The sequence below is a fragment of the Hemicordylus capensis genome, chromosome 5 (genome assembly GCF_027244095.1).
Source record: "Hemicordylus capensis ecotype Gifberg chromosome 5, rHemCap1.1.pri, whole genome shotgun sequence".
Lineage (NCBI taxonomy): Eukaryota > Metazoa > Chordata > Lepidosauria > Squamata > Cordylidae > Hemicordylus > Hemicordylus capensis.
In genome coordinates this window covers 40,072,830-40,094,802 of record NC_069661.1, presented here as the reverse complement: position 1 = coordinate 40,094,802, position 21,973 = coordinate 40,072,830, and the positions used below count along the sequence as shown (strand labels likewise).

The 21,973-nt window shown below is 40.3% G+C and overlaps 1 protein-coding gene across 41 annotated transcripts in view; it reads right to left on the bottom strand.

Moving 5' to 3' along the window:
- Positions 1-21,973, bottom strand: part of ANK2 (ankyrin 2) — a 509,522-nt gene that overhangs the window by 211,060 nt on the left and 276,489 nt on the right. For 24 of the 41 annotated variants that reach the window (XM_053254651.1, XM_053254652.1, XM_053254660.1 and 21 more), the window contains exons 1-2: positions 18,175-18,324; positions 1,389-1,490 (exon numbers count right to left, since the gene is read on the bottom strand). In XM_053254651.1, coding sequence (XP_053110626.1) covers positions 1,389-1,490; positions 18,175-18,309 — 237 coding nt within the window. In that variant the 5' untranslated portion in view covers positions 18,310-18,324. Of the gene's footprint in view, positions 1-1,388; positions 1,491-18,174; positions 18,325-21,973 lie in introns of those variants that run through there. The other 17 variants (XM_053254658.1, XM_053254664.1, XM_053254665.1 and 14 more) reach the window with 1 other exon arrangement.

The following is a 21,973-nucleotide window of genomic DNA, read 5'->3' as shown; positions in this document are numbered from 1 at the left end:
TCCCATTTCCCATGAATTTATCTAACCTGCCTTTAAAGCCATGTAAGAAGGTGTCCACTGGTACATATTGTGGCAATAAATTCTTCTATATATTAATCACATGTTGTGTGAAAAAGCACTTGTGTCTGTCTTGAATCTGGGGCCAATCAATTTCATTGGATGACCTTGAATTAGAGTCTGATATTATGAAACAAGAAGCAAATACAATTCTCTATCCACTTGTTTTACATGCATAATTTATATACAGGTAAACCTGTATCATTTTGCCCCTTCATCTTTTTTTCTAAATGAACAAGTCCCCAAAATTCATCCTGTTCTGGTAAGGTACTCCAAACCATCAGTCATTTTAGCTGTCCCTTTAATTCTGTTTTCTAGCTTCACAGCATTCTTTTCAGAACGGAGCAATCAGAACTGCATAACTCAAATATGGTGATGACACAGATTGGTATAAAGACATTCAACAGTAAAAAAAATTATTTTAAATCCCTTGTCTAATAATCTTTAGCATGAAATTTGCCTTTTCACAGCTGCTGCAGCACATTGACTTGATGTTTTAATACAGGGGTTCCCAACTGGTGGTACTCCAGATGTTCTGGCTGGAGATGATGTGAGTTGTAATTCGGCAACATCTGAAGTACCACTGTTTGGGAACCCTTGTTTTAACAGAAGTATCCACCACCACCTCAACATCTCATTCTTGGTTAGCCACCACCTGTTCAGACCCCATTAGTGTATTTGTGAAGTTAGTATGTTACATATGTACATAATTTACAGAGACCATGTATACTGTATCTGCAAATGTTTTGGACATCTGTAAAATCTGATCATTTGGTTATCAAATCATAAAGAAACCTTTCTCTCAGCTCTCCATACAGTGATCAGGGAGAAGCTGGTCCTGTTGTAGCAAGCATTAATTGTCCCCTAAGCAGGGCCCATCCTGGTTTGCATTTGAATGATAGACAACATGTGTTAGGACAGTAAGATATTCCCCTGGCAGGACCACTCTCGGAAGAGCATCTGTATGCAGAAGGTTCCAAGTTCCCTCCCTGGCATCTCCAAGATAGGGCTGAGAGGGACTCCTGCCTACAACCTTGAAGCTGCTGCTGCAAGTCTGTGTAGACAATACTGAGCTAGATGGACCAATAGTATGACTCAGTATAAGGCAGCTTCCTTTGTTCCGATGTTCCAGAGGAACAGACTAGGCACCAGATCTTCCACCACTGCTATGGAATCTCCTTCTCCACCTCTAAAAATCTCTTTATTGTAGGAGGGAGGGAAGAGGACAAAGGAATAAAAAGACTCCTCCTTTCTTCCCACAGAATTCCATGTGAGTTCCCACTTGTCTTTCTACATTATGCTGATACCTGCATAACATGAGGTTCACTTACCTGATTACATGTATTGATGTCTATTCCCCCCTTTAGATATTCCACTACTTTGTCCAGATTGCCAGCCCTGGCAGCTCGGAGAAAGCTTGCATTGCTGTCAGACTGTGAAAAGAAGAGGCAAAAGGATACTATTGAATTTCTGCCTTGAAGGTAAGCAATACAAACATGACCAAAGGAAAGGCCATTGGCATTTATGTTAATGAAGTTTCAAACAATCCATATATTATCCCCTATAGATTCAGGCACTTCTTTTGTAAAGACTGTGCATGAATACAATATACCACATACCACAGTGTGCATATAATCACCTGGGAAGCCAGTCATCAATCATATAACCATCAATCAGTTCTAAGGAGAATGCTGCTACATTGTTTGTCCTTATATGGCCTGGTTCAAGTGCTTTTAGTTTCTGTCAGTTATGACAGATGGTTTTCATTGCTGGTTGTTATTGTGTTTTTATATTGTTTTTATTTATATATTGACCATATACCCCATCTTGAAGCCATCAGACAGAAGGTAATATAAAAATCTGTAACCATAAACAAACCTATCACATATCCAGGAAAGCAAGCGAATGATGACATACTCCTCACCAACATAACAGAAAACCAGCTACTGCATTCATAGTGCATACCATATACTTGCTAAACAGATATCTGGATTCACCAAAAGTCAGGCTTCCAGCACAGAGTCTGTGCAGTATTTTCTTCTTATGGTCAAGAAGAATAAGATGGATCTTCATTACTAGTTACTGAAACTTTTTACAGATCTATATGGAACCCAGCTCTGTTAATATTTGACTCCTCTAGCAACCCACAAGCATCAGGACTTGGACTTATTGGAATCATGGTACTGGGAAGCCAAATGAATGATGAACCTATGTTTATGAATAGTCATATGTGTTTCTGAACTGCATCGTTATGTTAATACAACCTAACTGACCCTGAACAAAAACAGCATCATTTATTCTAGTTAGAAACTAATAGTTTATTTAAGAAACAGAATTAGCAGTACTAAGGTTAGTCACACATTTTATAAATTTCTCAAAACCCCTATATGAGATTTTTGGTTTTTCCTAACAATTCATCAGAAACACAAGGGAAGCAAAGCTTTAAATTTGTATAGCTAAGTAGTTAGTTGGTCATGACAAATGAATATTCTAATTCCATCACAGCCTCTTCGCTTCCCTGTACCTAAACCTTCTTGGCTGTTGGTCCTAGGCATCTCCATCTCCTTGCCCTGTGTCAAATGCCTCATATAGGTTCACTTTTCACAGATCCCTTTTGCCTAGTCTGTGCCCCGACCTGCAGCCCTTATCTCCTCTACAAATTCTTCCCTTAGGTTCAACCTGTACTGGACACTGACTTCCTTTCAGACATTTGCCTTCTAGATCCCAGTGCCTTAGCTCTCCTATTTCCTTGCCCTGTCTGTGCTGTTCCCATGTCTCTTTAGTTCCCCAGTTTTCTTATCAACAGAACACAAACCTGCCTACATACTATGTGAAGTTTTTTTGAAATTGACCTTTTACTTGCTTAACAGAGCTCACTGTTTGTCAGAATTGTAGGATGGACTCTTCCTTCTCAGCAATTAAAATGTTCATCTCTTCTGCAATATCACAGATGCTCAACCAAAGGCTTGGCAATGCCTGAATGTAATCGTTGAAGGTAAAAACTAACTATTCCGTGAATATTCAGAACAAAAAGCAAAAATTAATCTTTCATGAATATACAGACATCAAGAGAAGGCATCACTCCCATGGATGCAGCCTTGTGCAGTAAAGCCCTATGCATGTTTATAGAGAAGAAAGTTCTAATAAGTTCAATGGGATTTACTGTCTAGTAAATTGTATTAGGACTGCAACTTTGGTATGACAATTCTGCTATCCACCCCGCACAGAAAGTAGACTGGATATGCCACTTATCCGAGGGGCTCTTCACTCATTTAAGACCTAATATTTAAAGTACTCAATATTGCTCAAGAAATGTGCTCACTTAATAACCACTTCAGTAACAATTTCAATCACAAATGGAAGTAGGGGTACTGCCACTGCATGGTTAAAAGGTGTGATTATATTTATCTCAGAATAGAAATATATGAGACCCTTTGGGAAGCATGTGACAAAGTAATATTTGCTTGTTTACATCCACTGTAGGCAGAGCATAAAAGGAATTTAGAAGATGTTTTGTGGCCCACTAACACCAATGTAATCCCACTGATAAAAACTTTGAAAAATCTATCCATAAGAAATAAAAGTAGAAGAATCAATGAACATATCACACAGTGCTGGCTTTATGACACAATCTGATTTCCAAAAATGAAGAGTTAAGGCTGAAAAAAACCTAGTTCAATGCCATCAATGCTACCTCTGAGGTGGTATTTGAAGCCACACCTGCAGTCTTAGGTAATCCTAGCAATTTATCTGCTCTAGGTATTCACTTCTCCTTAACAGGACTAAGACAACAGACAAGTTCTGACATCACACAGGTTTACTCTGGGTAGACAAAAACACAATCTGAAAAAATCCTAACCATGGTTTCATGTAGTGTTTGAACTCACAACCGTGGCTGAATCTTGGTTTGTTTCAGTAGTTCCACTCTTACAAGGTTTTCTCCTAAAGAGAGGTGAGCCTAGATTACAGGTTGAAAGGAGAAGAGGTGGGACCTAACCAAACCACAGCATGGTGTAACAAACCAAAGTTTTATTATTATGTGCACCACCAATCCAGGTCTGTTATATAAACCTTGATTAAAACAAATAGTGGTTCCACATGTCCTATTTTATATTGGACAAAATGTCTGATGCTGCCCAGTATAAAACCTATACTATGCAGGACTCCCAACTCCACGACATAGGCAGCCTTTTTACTGGTCACATTTCCATCATTATAATTGTTTATCATACCACAGACATTTAAAACAACAGCACTGATTCCCACCTCACTTTATACTATTCCAGAGGGATTCCATAAGAACTGTTCTCTTTGCTACAGTATTTTGTGCCAAGAACACAAGGATGTATAAGTTCATTTAAAGCAAACCTAAGTGCATACGCCACACTCTTTAGTCCAGAAAATAGATAATGTCCAGAAAACACACCAATAGGGTGGAGAAAAGGCAAAACAGACATTTGCATCGTCAGAGCCTTTTCCAAGCCTTCATCCCCAGGCAGTGAAGTACTGTAAGCATGACACAGCAGCAGTGTCTGTCACACACTTGGAAGAGATATAGTCAATAGCCAGAGGAGACTTTGTGCAATGCAGCAGAATCTATTACAAGTGCAGATACTGAAGGCAGAAATCTATGATGCAGCTCAATTTGTTGAGACGTCAGGCTAGACTGTAGAGCACAACTTTCCTGTGGTTTGCATATGATGTTTCTGCTTTTAAACAATGTGTTCTATTGCTTCATATTTTGATCTTTATATGCTAATGCTGGCTATCATCAGGACCACTTGCAGACATGCAATAGGGCAAAATGAACATGCATGGAGGAAGTGGTACTGTGATGGTAGGCTCTGGCCTGCCCTACATGTATTCATTCAAACTTCTGTAGAGAGTCCACAGCTGTGTGTGGAGAGCAATGTCTATAAAATTGGGAAAGTGCAAAGAGAGGATTTGTGACTGCATGGAGAGGTCCATTTTCATGTAGTGTGCAAAAGGCTCTCAAAAGATATCCAAATACATACAAGTAGGTCAGAGATGGAACCGGTCATCACAATACCATACCCCCAACCCCGACATACACTTTACATAATTAAGCACAGTGTTCTCAGTCATGAAAAGGACCTCTCCTTGAATACAGTGACTGACATCCAGACTAATGCAGCATTCATAATACTAACGCTGGTCCGCGGGGCGGGCGGATGCGGGATAAGCTATTTTTATCTATCTCCCCTTTACTCTGAAGCCCAATGTGCCTGCCAAAAATATGACCTTGGGCTACATGACCCCCAGGAACATATTTTCCGAAGTCACAGTCAGCTTCAAAGCCAAAGGGAGAACGATAAAAATCACCCTTTTTCCATAGCACGTGTAGCTATGGAAACGTACGATGGGAAAGTGCTTTCGCATAGCTAAACCAGTACTTCGTTGATCTAGATTTTAGCCAGAATTTCTTTCTGCAGGCAAATGCTGTACTTGTGGGCAGCATGGGGGAAAGGTTACAGAGCATGCTGACAGGGCTTGAGAACTTTGCCCATGGGCACTGTACCCAAGTACATATTCCACAATTTTTGTAACACCTGAAGAGGACTTCAGTGTACTGGCTGAAGAAAACCCCTGGGCATTATAATAATGCATCAGAAAACGGAGGGAGTGGATTGCATGGTTTATCTAGTCACAAATCCCTAAGGACACACCTTGTGTAACAGCATGTACAGTTTTCACAGGCCTTCACAACTTTTATTTGGAGGTTGCAGGCAGCCCAAAAATGTGGGAGTCAAGAGAATGGATACTTGACAAAACTACAGGATTGAGTGATGGTCATTGTGGAAGGGGTGATGGTAAATGGGCTTCCCTTTATAGACATACTTAGGACAGGAACAGAGCTGCTTGAGACAAATATAGTTTATATTAAATAACTCTACATAAAAATAGTTCAGGTGCCATGGTTAAATTTCTAGGCACCATGGCTCCCTGGTGCCTGGGATTTGTCAAACCTTGAGTTATCAGTCTAAAGCTCTTGAAGACAATGAAAACCTTAACGCTTTTCTCTTCGAGTGATGGCATTTTTTATTTATATGCACATAGTCCCTACACCAGCAATGCAAAAATATCCTCATCACCCACCTAATGATGTGGGAAGCCTTCCTTTCAGTCTTGCTGATGAAAGATGGCCATAGTCCAAATCACCATTTTAAAAATAAAAATGGGGAGGGGTGTACACCCAAATGTAGGTGGAACTGCATTACTTAATCCTAAAAAACAACAGCTTCAAAGATGTTCACAAAATGGCATGAATTTCAGAAGGGGTAAGGTGATGGAATCGTATCATTTGTTAGAATCAATGCTACAGGCATGATGCAATAGGTGCCCATAACATTTAAAAGATTACATTCCACACAGTATCCCAAATGCAATGGAGGAAGTTCATGGGACACAAAATTAAAAAAAGCAAAATACTGCTGTTTGAGTCCCATGAAAATGCAATACTTCTGCAACAAGAACATGACCTTGAGGAAAAGCATTAGGATCTTTTGCAACAAATAAGTAGTATTGGCACATTTATTGTTCAAGAAACCCAATAATATGGAAAGGCCCTTCAAGTCTACAAGGCAAAAGTACTATTGCTCCTCTTGCAGCTAAAAATTAACATGGCCATTCCTCTGGAATTTATCACCTCAACTATCTAGGCAAATCTACATAGTACTTTGTTTCTATTTTGCCACATAATTCACTCAAATGCTCCACAGTTCTCAATTTCAACCACACAAGATAGTCAATGTTCACAGTTTGACTACAAAACCTTCTCTAGTGGGTTTCTTAAAGCTATAAAGAAGATAAAAAGGTGGTATATTTCTTCACTGCTGATAATTGCCATATCTATATCTATAATGGAATGTCTCTTTGTCTGTCTGTTTCCTATACATACCCACACCCTTTGAGCTATCGAGACCAGACTGGGCGATCCAATTTACTAGGACCCTATGAGTCACAGAGTACCCAGGGACACCGACAACCACCTTGAACAGACAGACAGACATAGGGTAGAGCCACAAAATGCCAAGCAATGCCAAGTACACTGTGCTAGTTCAATATATATTGCACGGCAAAAATTAACAAACTGCCATCAACCAAACACACAACAGATTCACAATAATTAAACTCAAAGCCTTACAATAGCAAAGGGTTGACAAGACATTCTCTACTAATTATCATTTTTAGTCCCCAATTCAGTTATAACTGCTCACAACATGTGTACAGCTTGAACAGTGGATAGGAATGCAGGTGGAAAGGCACCACTCCCACCCACACTGTTTTGCAATCACAGCTGAAGTGGTCACCACATATGCATCTATTATCTGTGGCTGGAGTTGGGGAGGGTCAGGCCAACTGGGGTCCAGTAATCAGGCAGGAATCAAGACCAACATCCAGGTTGCTTTTTTATTCAGAAGTCTTCCCCCTGAGGTAAGAAATGGTGGTTGTGCCAGAACCCAGTGGACCTTCTGTCTTTGTGACTTGTGAGGAAGAAATACTAGGAAAGGGTTAGTTAGGCTGCAGTACCCCTTGGTGCTCTGTTAGAACAAGGAGTTCTGCCATGATTGATGTGTGGTCAGATAGTTGCCATTTTTCACTGCTGGTGAATTAGGGAGCCTTCTGCTTTGGGCAGCTTACAAGTTCCTTTTGCTATACCCAAACACTTTTCTTTATGCACATCTGGTGGTAGTCCCAGCCACTCCTTCCTCTTTCTACTTCTGGACCAAAGCTTGTTGGCCTCAATTCTTACTTCTGGGTTGGCCTGTAGCTTGCTTGGCAGCATCCATGAGTGATGCTATTTCCAGGAAGCACAGGCCACACACAAACCAAGTGGACTACATGATGGTGTGAAATCAAAGAGCGAGCAAAGGCCCCTGCTAACATCACAAGATGCCTGTATCCAGTGTGCATGTTCAGTTCCCAATCTGGCAACACAATCCATACATGGATAGGGTTGCCTGGTCAGATGCCTCCAAAAGCTCCGTATTTCTGAAGAAAGCATGTTAATGTCACAAGTTAGGGCCTGGTGATGGCACAAAACTGTCAACCCTTGAAAAATGGCGGGAGGGGGGAGAAGAGAGGAGAAAAATCTGGTACGGGACAGAGCCCAATGGTAATGGGGGGGGAGGGAATCCAAAAATGACTTGAGATTAACCTTTGCTACCGATCTGCTTGAGATAAAAGCTGAAAGTTGCTTCCATACACAAATTTCTCTTGTTAGATGAAGATCACAGATATTTTCTCAACACCTTACTTAAAGCCAAGCTAGAGCCAAGTCAAAAAAGCCTGTTTAAAAAAATAAAAGTAGTGATTGAGAGTTATCAATGAATTCTGCCTCTTGTTTGAGAGAGCCTAAATCAGGTTCTTTTGCTTCAGGTAATACACTTTCTATATATCAAATAATATATTGTAAGCAATGTAGTACATTATAGAATTCCTTTTTCCTTTAACTGTCACACTACCTTTGTAATGCTATTTCATCTTTGATTTTACAAAGCTTTTATGTATTTCATATACTCCAATTTTCATTAACTGCCCTACTTTTTTTCTCATACCTCTAATTCACAAATGATGTCCATACTTAAAAGTGAAAACTGTCCTTAATCCACCTTAACATGTTTATCTCTTGCTGTGTGTATGGCATTCAGGTCAGCCAACACTTAAGGATCCCTGGAATGTTTTAATGTGCCCACTGGACTTGGCAACAGAGATACAGCTTTACTTCTAAGTCACATTGATTTTCAGGCTGTATAAGAACTCGGATCACATTACCCAAGTCATCTGCTCACTTGTACCAAGCCAGCAGAAAATATGCTTACATGGTTGTCAAAAACCTAACCAGACAGATAATTTTAAACTGTATGATACCTCCTCTGATATTCAGAATAAAGGTGAGAAGCTTTTAGCTGGTTCAGTTAAAGGTAGCATAAAGAACAATAGGTCATGTGAGTTTTTCTTTTAATATTTAGCTTTCTCAGAGCTACTTTACAAATACTAATGAGTTCAACTCAGCAAATATGTAAGAAAATTTTCTTTTGTTATATATGGCAATAAAAGAGAGAATGGCAATTCAAAAAACAATCACTTACTTGTACTGTAACAACTCTTAAGTCAAAATTTAAATACAAAATGGAAATAGAGAAGCTGTTCTCACAAGCAGCCAAGGCCAACTGGCTCCTAGTGGCGCCTCGACGGCAAGCCCACCAAAGAAGCCTGCCTGTTAGCCGGGGCTAAGGGCCTACTCGTGCCCTTAGCTCTGCCTAACTGCTTGTGTGTGAGACACTGTGGGGCTCCCAGCCGGCACCCATAATGCACAGCATACTCATGGGATTTCCTGAAGTTCTGTGCTGCCTGGGGCAGCTGTGTGTCATGTGGGTACATGATCTAAATGCCCAGGCTTTTCATGTTGTTCATCTGTGGAAAGGTAAAGTTAACACACCTTCCTTCCTGTCCGCCCTGGCTCACAATCATGAGAAAGGCCCCCCAATATTATTATTTGAAGTAAAGAGATGTTATTAGCCATTAGCAATAGCAATAGCACTTACATTTATATACCGCTCTATAGCCGGGGCTCTCTAAGCGGTTTACAATGATTTAGCATATTGCCCCCAACATTTCTGGGTACTCATTTTACCGACCTCGGAAGGATGGAAGGCTGAGTCAACCTTGAGCCCCTGGTCAGGATCGAACTTGTAACCTTCTGGTTACAGGGTGGCAGTTTTACCACTGCGCCACCAGGGGCTCATGAAGAACATTTATTTATTTACTTTCCAACTCACTTTTCAGCCAGAGCTGGCTTACCATTTAAACCAACAAAAAGGTACAGGTGGACCACGTTACATGCAGTCCCAACAACTATGGTTTTGCATATCCATGGTCAGGCAATGGAGACCTAACCTTGGTATACGTGGTTCAACAAAGGGTTAAATTTAATGTATACATGGTTTCAGGGTGGCCAGAAATGACCTCTGAGGCCATTTCCGGTCAGTATTTTGCTGAAAGGAGCCATTTTGTGGCTCTTGTTTAAAAAATAATCCCCATGAGTTTTTGCGGAAAATCACTGAAATTGGGGGATTTCAGACGGCATTGCTGAACAGCTAGAGACCTGAAGAGAATGGTACAGCACTTTATTATTTCTTCTTCCTCTGATTTTAGCCAGTATGTCCTTTTTTTTTTTTTAACCCTGAAGAACTTAATCCACCAATTCCCATTGCCTCAAGTTCTCATTATCCATGGTTCCATTATCCGCAGTTGTAGCAGAGAATGGAATCCCCATGGATCATGAAGTCTACCTGTACAATATATTTGGGTCAGGTGCTCATTTGAGTTTCCTCTGGTTCCTGATAGCTGATTATGTAAATCCAAGTTCCAGTCTTCTTCTTCCACAGGGAGGGGACAGACAGCTGTATTGGGTCTCAGGGTGGCTGATGGCAGAGATAAGCTCTGGAGGGTCTAGGCTCCTCTCTCCTGATGATTTTAGATTCATCATATTAAAATACCTCTGTTGTATTGCCAAGTCCAGATTTCTGAAAGCTTGTGCAACAGATGTCGTCATCAGCATTTGTGTTGGTGAAAGAGAGAGGGAGTTTTTCTTCAGAGGACTCTGGCTGTCTGCAGCTCAGCTCAAAAGAAGCAAGCGGAGGGAGGAGCTGCAGGCACTGCTGCTTAAGATTCTGCAAATTCTTGTTGGCTTGGGGCTAGGAGATAGTAAAGCAGCGGGGACAGGGCTTGTGGGGCCAAGTTGGCAGGGCTGCCAGGAAACTTCCAGCCTTCAGCTCTCAGATGGACAGAATCGTGGGATTTAAAAAACCATGGCTGGGAGTGGATTTTATTTACTTACTTACTTATTTTCTGCCCTTCCTAAAGTGGCTCAGGGCGGTTTACATTAAAATCACACATAATAAAACAATTGAAATTAAAAAAAAACCAAAAACCTTTAAACCAGACTAAAATTAAAACTAGATGCCAGCATGGTGTAGTGGTTAGAGTGCTGGACTAGGACCGGGGAGACCCAAGTTCAAATCCCCATTCAGCCATGAAACTAGCTGGGTGACTCTGGGCCAGTCACTTCTCTCTCAGCCTAACCTACTTCACAGGGTTGTTGTGAGGAGAAACTTAAGCATCTGGGCTCCTTGGAGAAAGAGCAGGATATAAAATGTATAATAATAATAATAATAATAATTAAAAGCCAGACTAAAAAATGGGTCTTTCAGCCTCTCCTGAAGGCCTCCAAGGAAGATAAAGTCTAGTGTGCTGACGAATTGGTGTCGACTCCTGGCGACCACAGAGCCCTGTGGTTGTCTTTGGTAGAATACAGGAAGGATTTACCATTGCCTCCTTCAGCGCAGTATGAGATGATGCCTTTCAGCATCTTCCTATATCGCTGCTGCCCAATATAGGTACCAGTGGGGATTTGAACTGGCAACCTCATGCTTGCTAAGCAAGTCATTTCCAAAGAAGATAGCCCCCTCATATTCGTGGGGAACGTGTTCCACAACCCATGGGTAACAACGGAGAAAGCACGATCCCAGGTCACCATCAGATGAACTGGTGGCACCTGAAGATGGACCCCTCCTCATACCCTTAATGAGTGGTGGGGATCTTGTAGAGAGAGGTATTCTCTCAGGTAACCCAGAGCTAAGCAATTAAGGGCACTGAAGGTAATAACCAGCACTTTGTTCTTTGCCCAGAAACACATTGGCAGTTAGTGAAAATGATTACGAACAGGCATAATATATCCATTTGGCAGTTTAACTGGAGGAAGTGTGTGTGAAGGGGCCAAGAAATTATGGGACGGACTTTTGAGTTTCAGTTGCTTGGTTGCAGTATTGGAAACCCAATGAGAGATGGTGGGGGACAGGTGAAGTATGAGGTCAACAAGGTTTAAGCAAACTGGGTTCAATTGTAGGCTCTAAATTGCCTACTATTGAAAATAGTAAGGTCTAAATTGCCACATGTATTGCTTAAGAATACTCTTTGCAGCTTAACTCTCTAGTCAGATGACAGCTTGAATGCACATCATAAAACTGTTCTGTATGGAACCTGAATGTCTAATACTAACTATCCTGTTACTCTTTGGGAAGATAGAATTTCTCATAGTTGAGACATGCAGGTTTCATTTAACAGTGCTACAACCATCATTAGGGTTTTAGACCGTGAGAATCTGTATTTAAAGAAAAGCGACATTCACATTAAAGTAATGTGCTAGTTGGTTAATGCTTTTCATATGAAACTTTATCCAGAAAATAAAGTTGCCAGTTAAAACACTGGCCCTGCTAACTGAGCCGCCCCTTTTAAAGTGGTGACTTGCTTATATTTAGCAGGGGGAGAGCAACTGTTCTTATCCAACCCCAGCATGACATTATTCCAGTGGCCGTTGCTTTATCTTCTGTTTCTTTTTAGGTTGTGAGCCCTTTTGGGACAGGGAATCATATTATTTCTTTTTCTGTGTAACTACTTTGATAACTTTGTATTCAAAAATGGTATATAAATATCTGTTGTTGTAATAGTAGTAGTAGTAAACCATTCAAGCCATGCCTAGAATACACGCTATCTAATTATAGTCATAGCATATACTCTGTCACTACACTCTAGACTTCACAGTAAATGCAAAAATCTATTGAATTAAGCATGTGCTATTTTTTTTCTAAAGCCATAGTAGCTAACAAAAAGGAGTAAATAATACTTATGAATAGTCAATAAGTATCTGTATCATTTCTGAATCCAGTTTACAAGACTCTTCCATAAATAGTCAGCTCTCTAGCTTTCACTGATGCTTGCATGAGTTCCCATACTGTGTAGCAAATATGTCACAGTGGACATGTGCTAGTTTAATTTCACTAAATGCATTAAGTATTTTTGTGAACAAAACTGATAACAACCTAATTAGGAATTGGGATATTGTATGCTAAACCCGATAGTTTTAATGACTTAAGGAATTGCCTCAGATTTTTGCCCTTTGTTTCTTTGTGTTTCTCTTTTCCTTTTCATAAAGGAGATGAGATATATTAAGAATGAGGGAATTTTAAATTGAAGGCATAAGATTATTGGCACTATTTTATTATATGATAATAGCAGCTTTAAAAAGACTACATACCGAGATATTTTATTTGGAATGCTCAGTGTCTGACTTTTTGTTACTCTTAAGTCTTGGTTTGAACAATTAACTAGTTAGCCTTAGCTTCTAACTGAAATCAAATTTTAACTTTAAAAAATATATATATATACCTTTATCATTCCTATTTCCCCCCTCAGTATCTTTCTTTACTTTCATTTCCTCTTATGGGCTTTCACCGGTTGTTATGGAAACTGTATAATGGTAATTGTTGAATGAACTGCTTGTTGTGATATAAACAATCAGAAGGAAACTGAGAAGGATTACATATATGTATGGGGAGAGATCTGGGTGACATAGCTGGATAGCCTATTTCTCCCTGTGGGGGGTTACAGAGATCAGTTTTGGCTGAAGTTAGTCTATCTCTTCATGAAAGAATCTCTTTCCATTTATCTCTCTGTTTTTTTTGTTTGTTAAATGAAGAGGATGACTGCTGAAGGTTTAAACTGATTACTGTTACTTATTTTACTGTGACGCTTTGCATACCTGTATGGGACAAGATGGGAATTTTGATTACAAAATATTGTTGGATATGTGCCTTCGTATATACAATATATATACCTTTTCCTTGTGGCAGAACCTGTCTTTTAACACATACATTTTCTTCTCCATTGAATTTTTATGTTTTTAATTGTTCTTTTGAGGCCAAGGTGAGAGGTTCAAGATTCATTTTTTCTCTGACGATTAGATTTAGTTTTTAGATGTATCCTCTATTTTTTATAGATTATCTTAATTCATTCAAGTATACTTAAATATTATTACTCTGTACAAGTCTTTTTCCTTTTTCTTGCTTTCTTTGCTGTGGATGAGTAATTGCTCTTATTCATGTGTGATTATGTCAATCTCAGAGATGTAACCAGTTCTATTTCTATTACTAATAAAAGCAAAAATTCTTGGCGGGGGGGGTATTTGTGTGAACAAAGGAATACTTGGCACTTTTTTGGCAAGCGATATCACACACAAAAAGCTTTTGATAAGGCACTTGATCTGGGATAAAGTAGAAGATATTGTGTCTGTTCGATTTTCAAAGGCTGAGCTTGAAAACGCAAAAACATCACATGTGATAGTAGTCATATGACTACAGAAGTACATATCCACTAAGAACTACAAATAAGGCTCTTTGCTGTCAGCTGGTCTTACAGCAAGTCTTTTCTAGTCATGTATATATTTCAGAATTTTTTAGCAATCTTAGGACTCCATACCTCACTCCCAAACTTGTTGTTGTGACCCAATAAGGAGCAATCCATGCAAGGAAAAAGGTTTTTGCTTGTGGATAACCCTCTCTGCATATATAAAATATTGTTACAGGGGCAGAAAATATTCTGCATGCAGCTGCACTAAGTGTCACATTAAAGGGCTTCTGTCCAAAGATCTGGGTGCATAGCAGTGGCAGGTATATTGCCCAAGTCCCTTTGCCATCTGTGTAGCTCACCTCTAGACCCTTGTCAAGTAAGTAAGAGTTAAGACCATGGTGGAAAAAGCACATTGCTTGCCTAACACTGTAACTCTGGAGTGTGCCAGTGTGGTCAACTGAACTCTGATATCATGTCAGTTCTGAAGGATGGGTTGGCACTACAGTATTTGCATAATTGTGCAACCGAGTAGAATATAACCGACAAAGAAATGAGCAGAAATGGGCAACATGGACATAAGACTATGAGGACACATCTCAGGGCATTTCACTGACACACTGCCATCTAGCTTGATTGTGCTGTAGAGGTGTGCACGGAACCAGCTGGCCTGGTTTGGTTCGAGTCCAAACTGGACTCGAACTAGACCAGCCAAGTTTGGTCCGGCCCTCATCGAACCCCCACCTGGTCCGGTACGGGGGGGGGGATGTCCGTGAATGTTTTTTTTTAAAAAAATTAAAATAGAATTGAAATACCTATAGCCCCTTTGGGGGGCTTCCTGTTGGCCACGGGTGTGTGTGTGTGTGTGTGTGTGTGTGTGTGTGTGTGTGTGTGTGTGTCTGCGAAGGTTCCCCCTCCCCTCGCCGGCCTCTCCAATCACCGCTGCAGCCAGGTAAATGGAGTATTTTCGGCCCTTTCGTGCCTCTGAAATGGGCTGCAATGGCCATTTTGGCTGCCGCCACACATGCGTACGTGGCCTCTGCGAGGCCTGGCATGGCCTTCGGCATCACAGAGATCATTTGTGCATGTGCGGTGGCCATTTTGTTTTTTCCAAAATGGCCACCATGCACGCACAAATGACCTCTCCGATGCCGTAGGCCATGCCAGGCCTTGCAGAGGCCATGTACGCATGCATGATGGTGGACAAAATGGCCACCGTGCCATTACAGAGGCCCCAAAGGTCTGAAAATACTCCATTTACCTGGCCGTGGTGGTGATTTGAGAGGCGGGCAGGGGGAGGGGGAACCTTCATGGACGCACACACCCCTGCGGCCAACAGGCCTACAGAAAGCCCCCCGAAGGGGCTACAGGTATTTTAATTCTATTTTAATTTTTTTAAAAAAATCATGGACCTGTCTGGATGTTCAGTAATAATCCGGACTGAACGGGGGGTGTGTGTGTGTGTCAGTTTGATTCCGAACCTCATCCAGTCAGCGTCAACTCCTGGTGACCACAGAGCCATGTGATTTTATTGGTAGAATACAGGAGGAGTTTACCATTGCCTTTCTCCTGCGCAGTATGAGATGATACCTTTGCTGTTGTCACTGAAGTGAGCATCCACCTCCAGCACCTTCCTATATCGCTGCTGCCCTATATGAGTAACTACAAATACCTATATATATTTACTAGGCACAGTCTGGGAAACACACCGGTGGGGATTCAAACTAGCAGCCTCTTGCTCCCTAGGCAAGCTCCCGCTAAAAGCCTCTTGCTCCCATTGCACCACCATAGCTAGCTTGACAGAAGCCTGTATACTCCAAATAATATACATTATTAACCCATTTCAGTGATCTGGAACCTAAAATGCAGCACAATCAGACTGACTTATCACACCAGACTCAAATAAAATGCTGTTATGGCAAAGATACCTCATACCACTGTGAAGTAGTATAAAAGTTCTCAACCCAAGTGTAAATAACCATCATCCAGTAAAAGAGTGTCATTGTCCTCTGCTAGGATTTTTTGTACATTATTTAATAAGAAATATCTATGCATCACTAAGAGGTGTGTATACCTACACTGGTATCCAGCTAGCTTGTTTCAATTTTATTATTTTTTGTAAAACTACTAGACTATATGAAATATAATAATGAATGTTTTCAACTATTTATTACAGCACTGGTCTTGCTATAACAAATTCTGATTGATTCAAAAGGGTGGAACTATCCTTCAGGTCAGCTCAACCCTCAGAAGGCTATGCCATTTGTAGTCAACACTGGTGTTCAGAAATTTTCTTTTCTTTCATATTTTCTCAAAAATTCTACATTGTTGCTCCTTTAACTGCTGATGTAAACCTGAATGATTGTTTAATTTTCCAAAATTGAAACTACAGTTAATTTATTTTAATCCTAAACACAAAACAAGACTATGTAATATTTACCAATTGAGAATATGATATATGAAAATAAGATATGTGACTGATTTTTCCTAACCAAGAATTACTGGTAGGGAAGCCAGGGAAACAAGACTAACAAATGATACGTAGGTGAGGTTCCAAATTCTCTGGCTGACATCCTAATAAAGCTAGGACACAACAGGAGGCTACATCATCACAGGCATGAGCTTCCCCATTTCCACAATGTGCACATGCTGGGGAAGGGGAGAACCTTTTGCTGGTCTCCTCTGTCTCTGGAACTGCTCTGTGCCTTCCAAAATTATGTCCCTGAGGGTTTCACAGCCCTCAGGGATGTATTGTTGGAAGACACAGAGCAGGGAAGATCAGCAAAAAAAAAAATTGCTTCCCCCATACACGTGCTGTAAGTGTGGGGAATCCTCCTGCTGCGTGACGAGTAGTCTCTTGCTGCGTCCTTGCTTTGTTAATCAGGATGGTAGCCAGTATGTGGACAGACTTGCAAACTACAGCCAAGTATTACAAGAGAGTACAAGTTCAGACACCAAGGAGTTTCTAGTAAGAACTTGAACATTTAGTGAAAAATGAACTATGCTTGTGATTTGCACTCAAACTTGCTCGGAATTAATGGTCTGATCCTCCATTAATTCAGAACTGCAGTGGATCTTATTGGTTCTGATGGAGTCAAGTCTTCCGCTCAATATTTCATTTTACTTTCTATGATTTACATGGAACTTCTTTCAGAGGCAATGTGAGTAAAACCGGCAGAATCTACTTTAATACACAGAGTCAATAAAAGTTTTACAAATGAAAAAAAATCCGGTGTGTTATTTTTCCCTTCTACTAAAGGCAGTAAAACTGCAATTATATACAAACTCTTTCTTAAGAATTACTTTGGAGTAAATATGCATAGGACTGAGCTGCATGCTACTTACATTCTTATCTGGTAATCTCATAGTGCAAGAAATATTTGTAAACCTGTGTCTTGGCCCTAGTAATGATAAACACCGACAATGTGAGTGATCACAGTGACAGTGTCTTTGCTATGATTCTCCAAACCAGTGAAAATGTATTTATAGAACAGTGCAATCCATCAAAGGCAACTGAGGTTGCTCCTGAACTACAAGTATAGTCTCAGTTCTCAGAATGTCTGTTTCCAATAAATTGGGAAACCACAACGCAGCATTTCTAACCACTCTTTATTGGGATCTGTCTAATAAGTTGGAGTTTTTGAGAAAGCTTTCCCTTAAATGACTCTGTTCTTACAATTAGATTTTTAGATATTAAAATACTTGTTCTGGGTGCCACTTTGCTCTGTACCAGATCTCCCATCCATCTATATCCATCCATCCACTGTCTGTGCACAGATACTGCTACTCCACTGCTGTGTTGCAGGAAGCTAACCAAGGATATTCAAAGAACTTGAGAAATCTTCCTCATGCTTACTGTTGACAAGCATACAGCCCTAGTTTTCCTCTCTGTACTCTCTTTAGACTTACCAGTACCTCAGGTTCTTTACAGTCTTCATTGTTACATCCATAGAAGTCTGGAATTTTATCCACATCTTGTATATTCCCTTGTACTCTCACTCCCTTGTCTGTGTGACAAGCCTGGCAAACGGGTGCATTGCCCATATCAGTCCTCCAGTTAACTCCTGCAAGTGGGTTTGACTTTGCAATGTGCTGAATACTCCTAGCGGGCAGATGACTTTAGACAATCCGGAAGGATAATCACTGCTGCTATGTTTTGCTGCCCTGAGCTCCCTTCGCCAAAGTTTTCCTTCTGCTGGCTGGCCTGTATCAAACAGAAACCTCAACAATTGCAGACAGCATTCAGCAACCATTTCCAATTCAGGCGCTGCCTGTCTATTTTTACACCTACTAGGCCAGCTATGCATGTAAATTGAACAGGGAGGGGGAAAGCTGCATACAGCCAGCCTGACAAGCACACAGAGTTAAAGTCCTACTGTGTGAAATGCCTCCACATGCAAGGGTTATTGAATTACCCAGCTGCATGCCTTTGAATGTTTTGATTTTTTTTTCTCCCTCTCTCTACTGCTCTCATTATCCTTTGGTGTTTACCCAGAGCATTACATTTCAGAATGCTGCATGCTAACGCCTTGGTAGTTTCCAAGAAAACAAAACACTTCCACGTAAAACGATTAATTCAGAATGCCAACTATTTGCTATTTACCATACAGATGCTTCAAAGATATTTCAGGGCATTTTTATGGCCTTAAAACAAAAACCTTCACATAGTATTTAATAGGCAATGGTGGCTGAATTTGCTCTGGTTGATGAGTCAGAATCTCATAGAATCCTTTTTATAATTTTACAGAATTGTGACACTTAATTGTAATTTAAGCCATATATCTGTAGTTGAATTCCTCCCCCCACCCCGCAAAAAAAAAAAAGACTGTTCTTTTTCCAAGATTTCTACATTCACTGCCAGAATTTTCTAAGAAAGAACAAGAGCTGGGCTTTCCAGGCCCCACTGCAAAGATTGAAAGCAGGCTGCATACTGTGCAAGCACATAATATTCACGGCTATGGAATTAGATACAAAAGCAACCTAATGCATATACAAAAGCCAGTGCACTAAGATCTGCTATGTAACAAAGAGAACGGCTGATTTAACAATAGTTTTAAATTATTTTGTCACAAAGTATGAGTGTGTCCTGGTTTTGTACAAAACTACCCAACAGCCTCATTCGTCCAACTATTTTCTTCCTGAAGATTCGAACAATATCCAGGTCTGCTATCAGTCCAACATCTCTATTGCGCTATTGATTTGTACCCAGTTACCCTTCACATCTGCCAGACTTTATAATTTGATAGCTTTGGGGGTTTTGTTTTTTACCCTTTATGACTACTGACCTATATGGATTCAGTAATTAAGTCAAGTTGATTTTCTGTGCTTCTCCTCTCCCCACCCACCCCGTCCCAATTGCTCAGTCTTTCATTATTACAGCATATAACATTAGTATAGTGCTTTATTATTTTAAGGTTAATTGACCCTTATTTGTCATGTATGGACCGAAGTCTTACCTTCATAGCTAAATATTTCTTGTGAACCACAACATATAGCTAAATGTATCAATGCCCACAGGATTTCCCCTGCGGGGCAAATAGCAGCTTCATGAGAACAATTCAAAAATTGAGCAATCAGGAAACTGAAGCAGGGGAAGAAGGTTAAACACCCTTCCCCCAGCACTAAGCTCTAATCTGAATTGGGGGCCCCAGAAGCTGTATTTATTTATTTATTAAAGGCAAAATCCAGTTGTGAATCTTCCAAGGCCTGCTGGAAGCAAGATAATTTGTTGGGTGAGGTGGCAGAGATCCTACCCAGATTTCTTCTTGGTTACAATATTTTGGTCAGTATTTTACACACTCTTCCAGCCCCTACTGCAAAAGGTCTCAACATCTTTGAACACCACAAGTAGCAAAAATGAAAAGCCTTGTTTAGGAAAGAGGGGGTGATAGGTAGGTAATCTCCAGGTATTCTTTGGAACCTGTGAGAGATAAGCATTTATGTATGCAACTTCATTTGAATAGGGGAATATTACACCTAACATAAGATAACAAAGTTCGCTTTCATTGCAATATAAATCCAACTATGTGGCAGAGCTCACTGTGTGTGCAAGCCACCTTTACCAATTTATTTAATCCCGTTGTCCTTTTCTTTTTAGTATTATAACAGGCTGCAGTTGGCAATCCCTGACACTTGAAGGATATTCTATAAATATAAAAGGTTAAGCTGCTCATCACTGTTTCCTGCTCATGCCATTCTGCCTTCTCACATTCCATGACTGATGAATAAGCTTGATAAAGGTTTGTGGCAACTGCTAATGCTATGAAAATTAGCTAGAGATTCCAGACTCTAGAATGGCAGCTTCAATTCTACACATTCTAGAGTCAAAGCTGGGGGGCAAGCAGGTGTGTGTATGGATTAGGCATTGCCTACAGAAGGGGACAGCAGAAGCAGACTAATAGAAACAACAAATTCTAACGACTTTCCATAAGCTTCCTATTTGGGGGTTAGAAACATTGATAATTATTTGAAAACTGACACATCCTACCCAGGGAGATCTCAGGCTGGGAACTTCAGCTCTCTGAAGAATTCTATTGGGCAAAGAACATGGGGAAAATACAAAACATACTTCTAAAGAATTCATAAATGGATACACTTGTAAAACAGGAAGCAAAGCCTGTGGAATCAGTTAGAAGAATGCCAAATAGTGACTGGCACACATTCCTTTGAGGAACTACTTGCAGATGGTTAGGATCTATATAGATATCCAACACAAAGGATGGATAAGGTTTCTGCCAATGCCCTGCTAACAGTGTTAGTGTTTGTCAAAATGGCTCAAAGTTGTTAAGGGCAAATTACTCAGAAAGCAAGTATTTTCATCTTTTGCCAGATTCAGCAAGGACATGGCCCTCAACCCAAGTGCATATTTAGGCATTTGAGTCCTTATGGAGCAGTGGAAAGTTCCCATGGTCTTGTTATAAATTCAGTTATTTGGGTCTGCTTCTTAGATATGTCATATCAGATGGCAGTAAAGGAACCAAAAACAGAGGCTGCTTTTACAGTACTCTGTCCTGTATATCAGTCTATTATATAATTTAAAAGCAAACAACAGAAATGAGTGAGATGCTGCTTTCACTTTTTGTATTTACAGCTATTTTAAAAAGCCAAGAATTGTGTCTTGAGAAACTTGATATCAGTCTAGCCTACTGTCATTCTCAACTGGGGAATTAAGGTAACTTTATTCCTATTTCAGATCAATATCTTGCAGCCAACCCTTGATTAGTTTGTTTGATCTATCAAGAATTGAATATTGCTGGGATCTAATCACAAGGTTTTTCCCCCAACTCTGGCACTAATTTCTGATTGTTTGATTGATTAAGTGCCGTCAAGTCAGTGTCAATTCTTAGCGACCACATAGATAGATTCTGTCCAGGATGATCTGTCTTCAACTTGGCCTTTAAGGTCTCTCAGTGGTGCATTCATTGCTGTCGTAATCGAGTCCATCCACCTTGCTGCTGGCCGGCCTCTTCTTCTCTTTCCTTCAACTTTCCCCAGCATTATGGGCTTCTCAACGGAACTGGGTCTTTGCATAATGTGTCCAAAGTATGATAGTTTGAGCCTGGTCATTTGTGCCGCAACTGAAAATTCTGGATTGATTTGTTCTATGATCCATTTGTTTATTTTCCTGGCTGTCCATGGTATCCTCAAAAGTCTTCTCCAGCACCAAAGTTCAAAAGCGTCAATGCTTTTTCTATCTTGCTACTTCAAA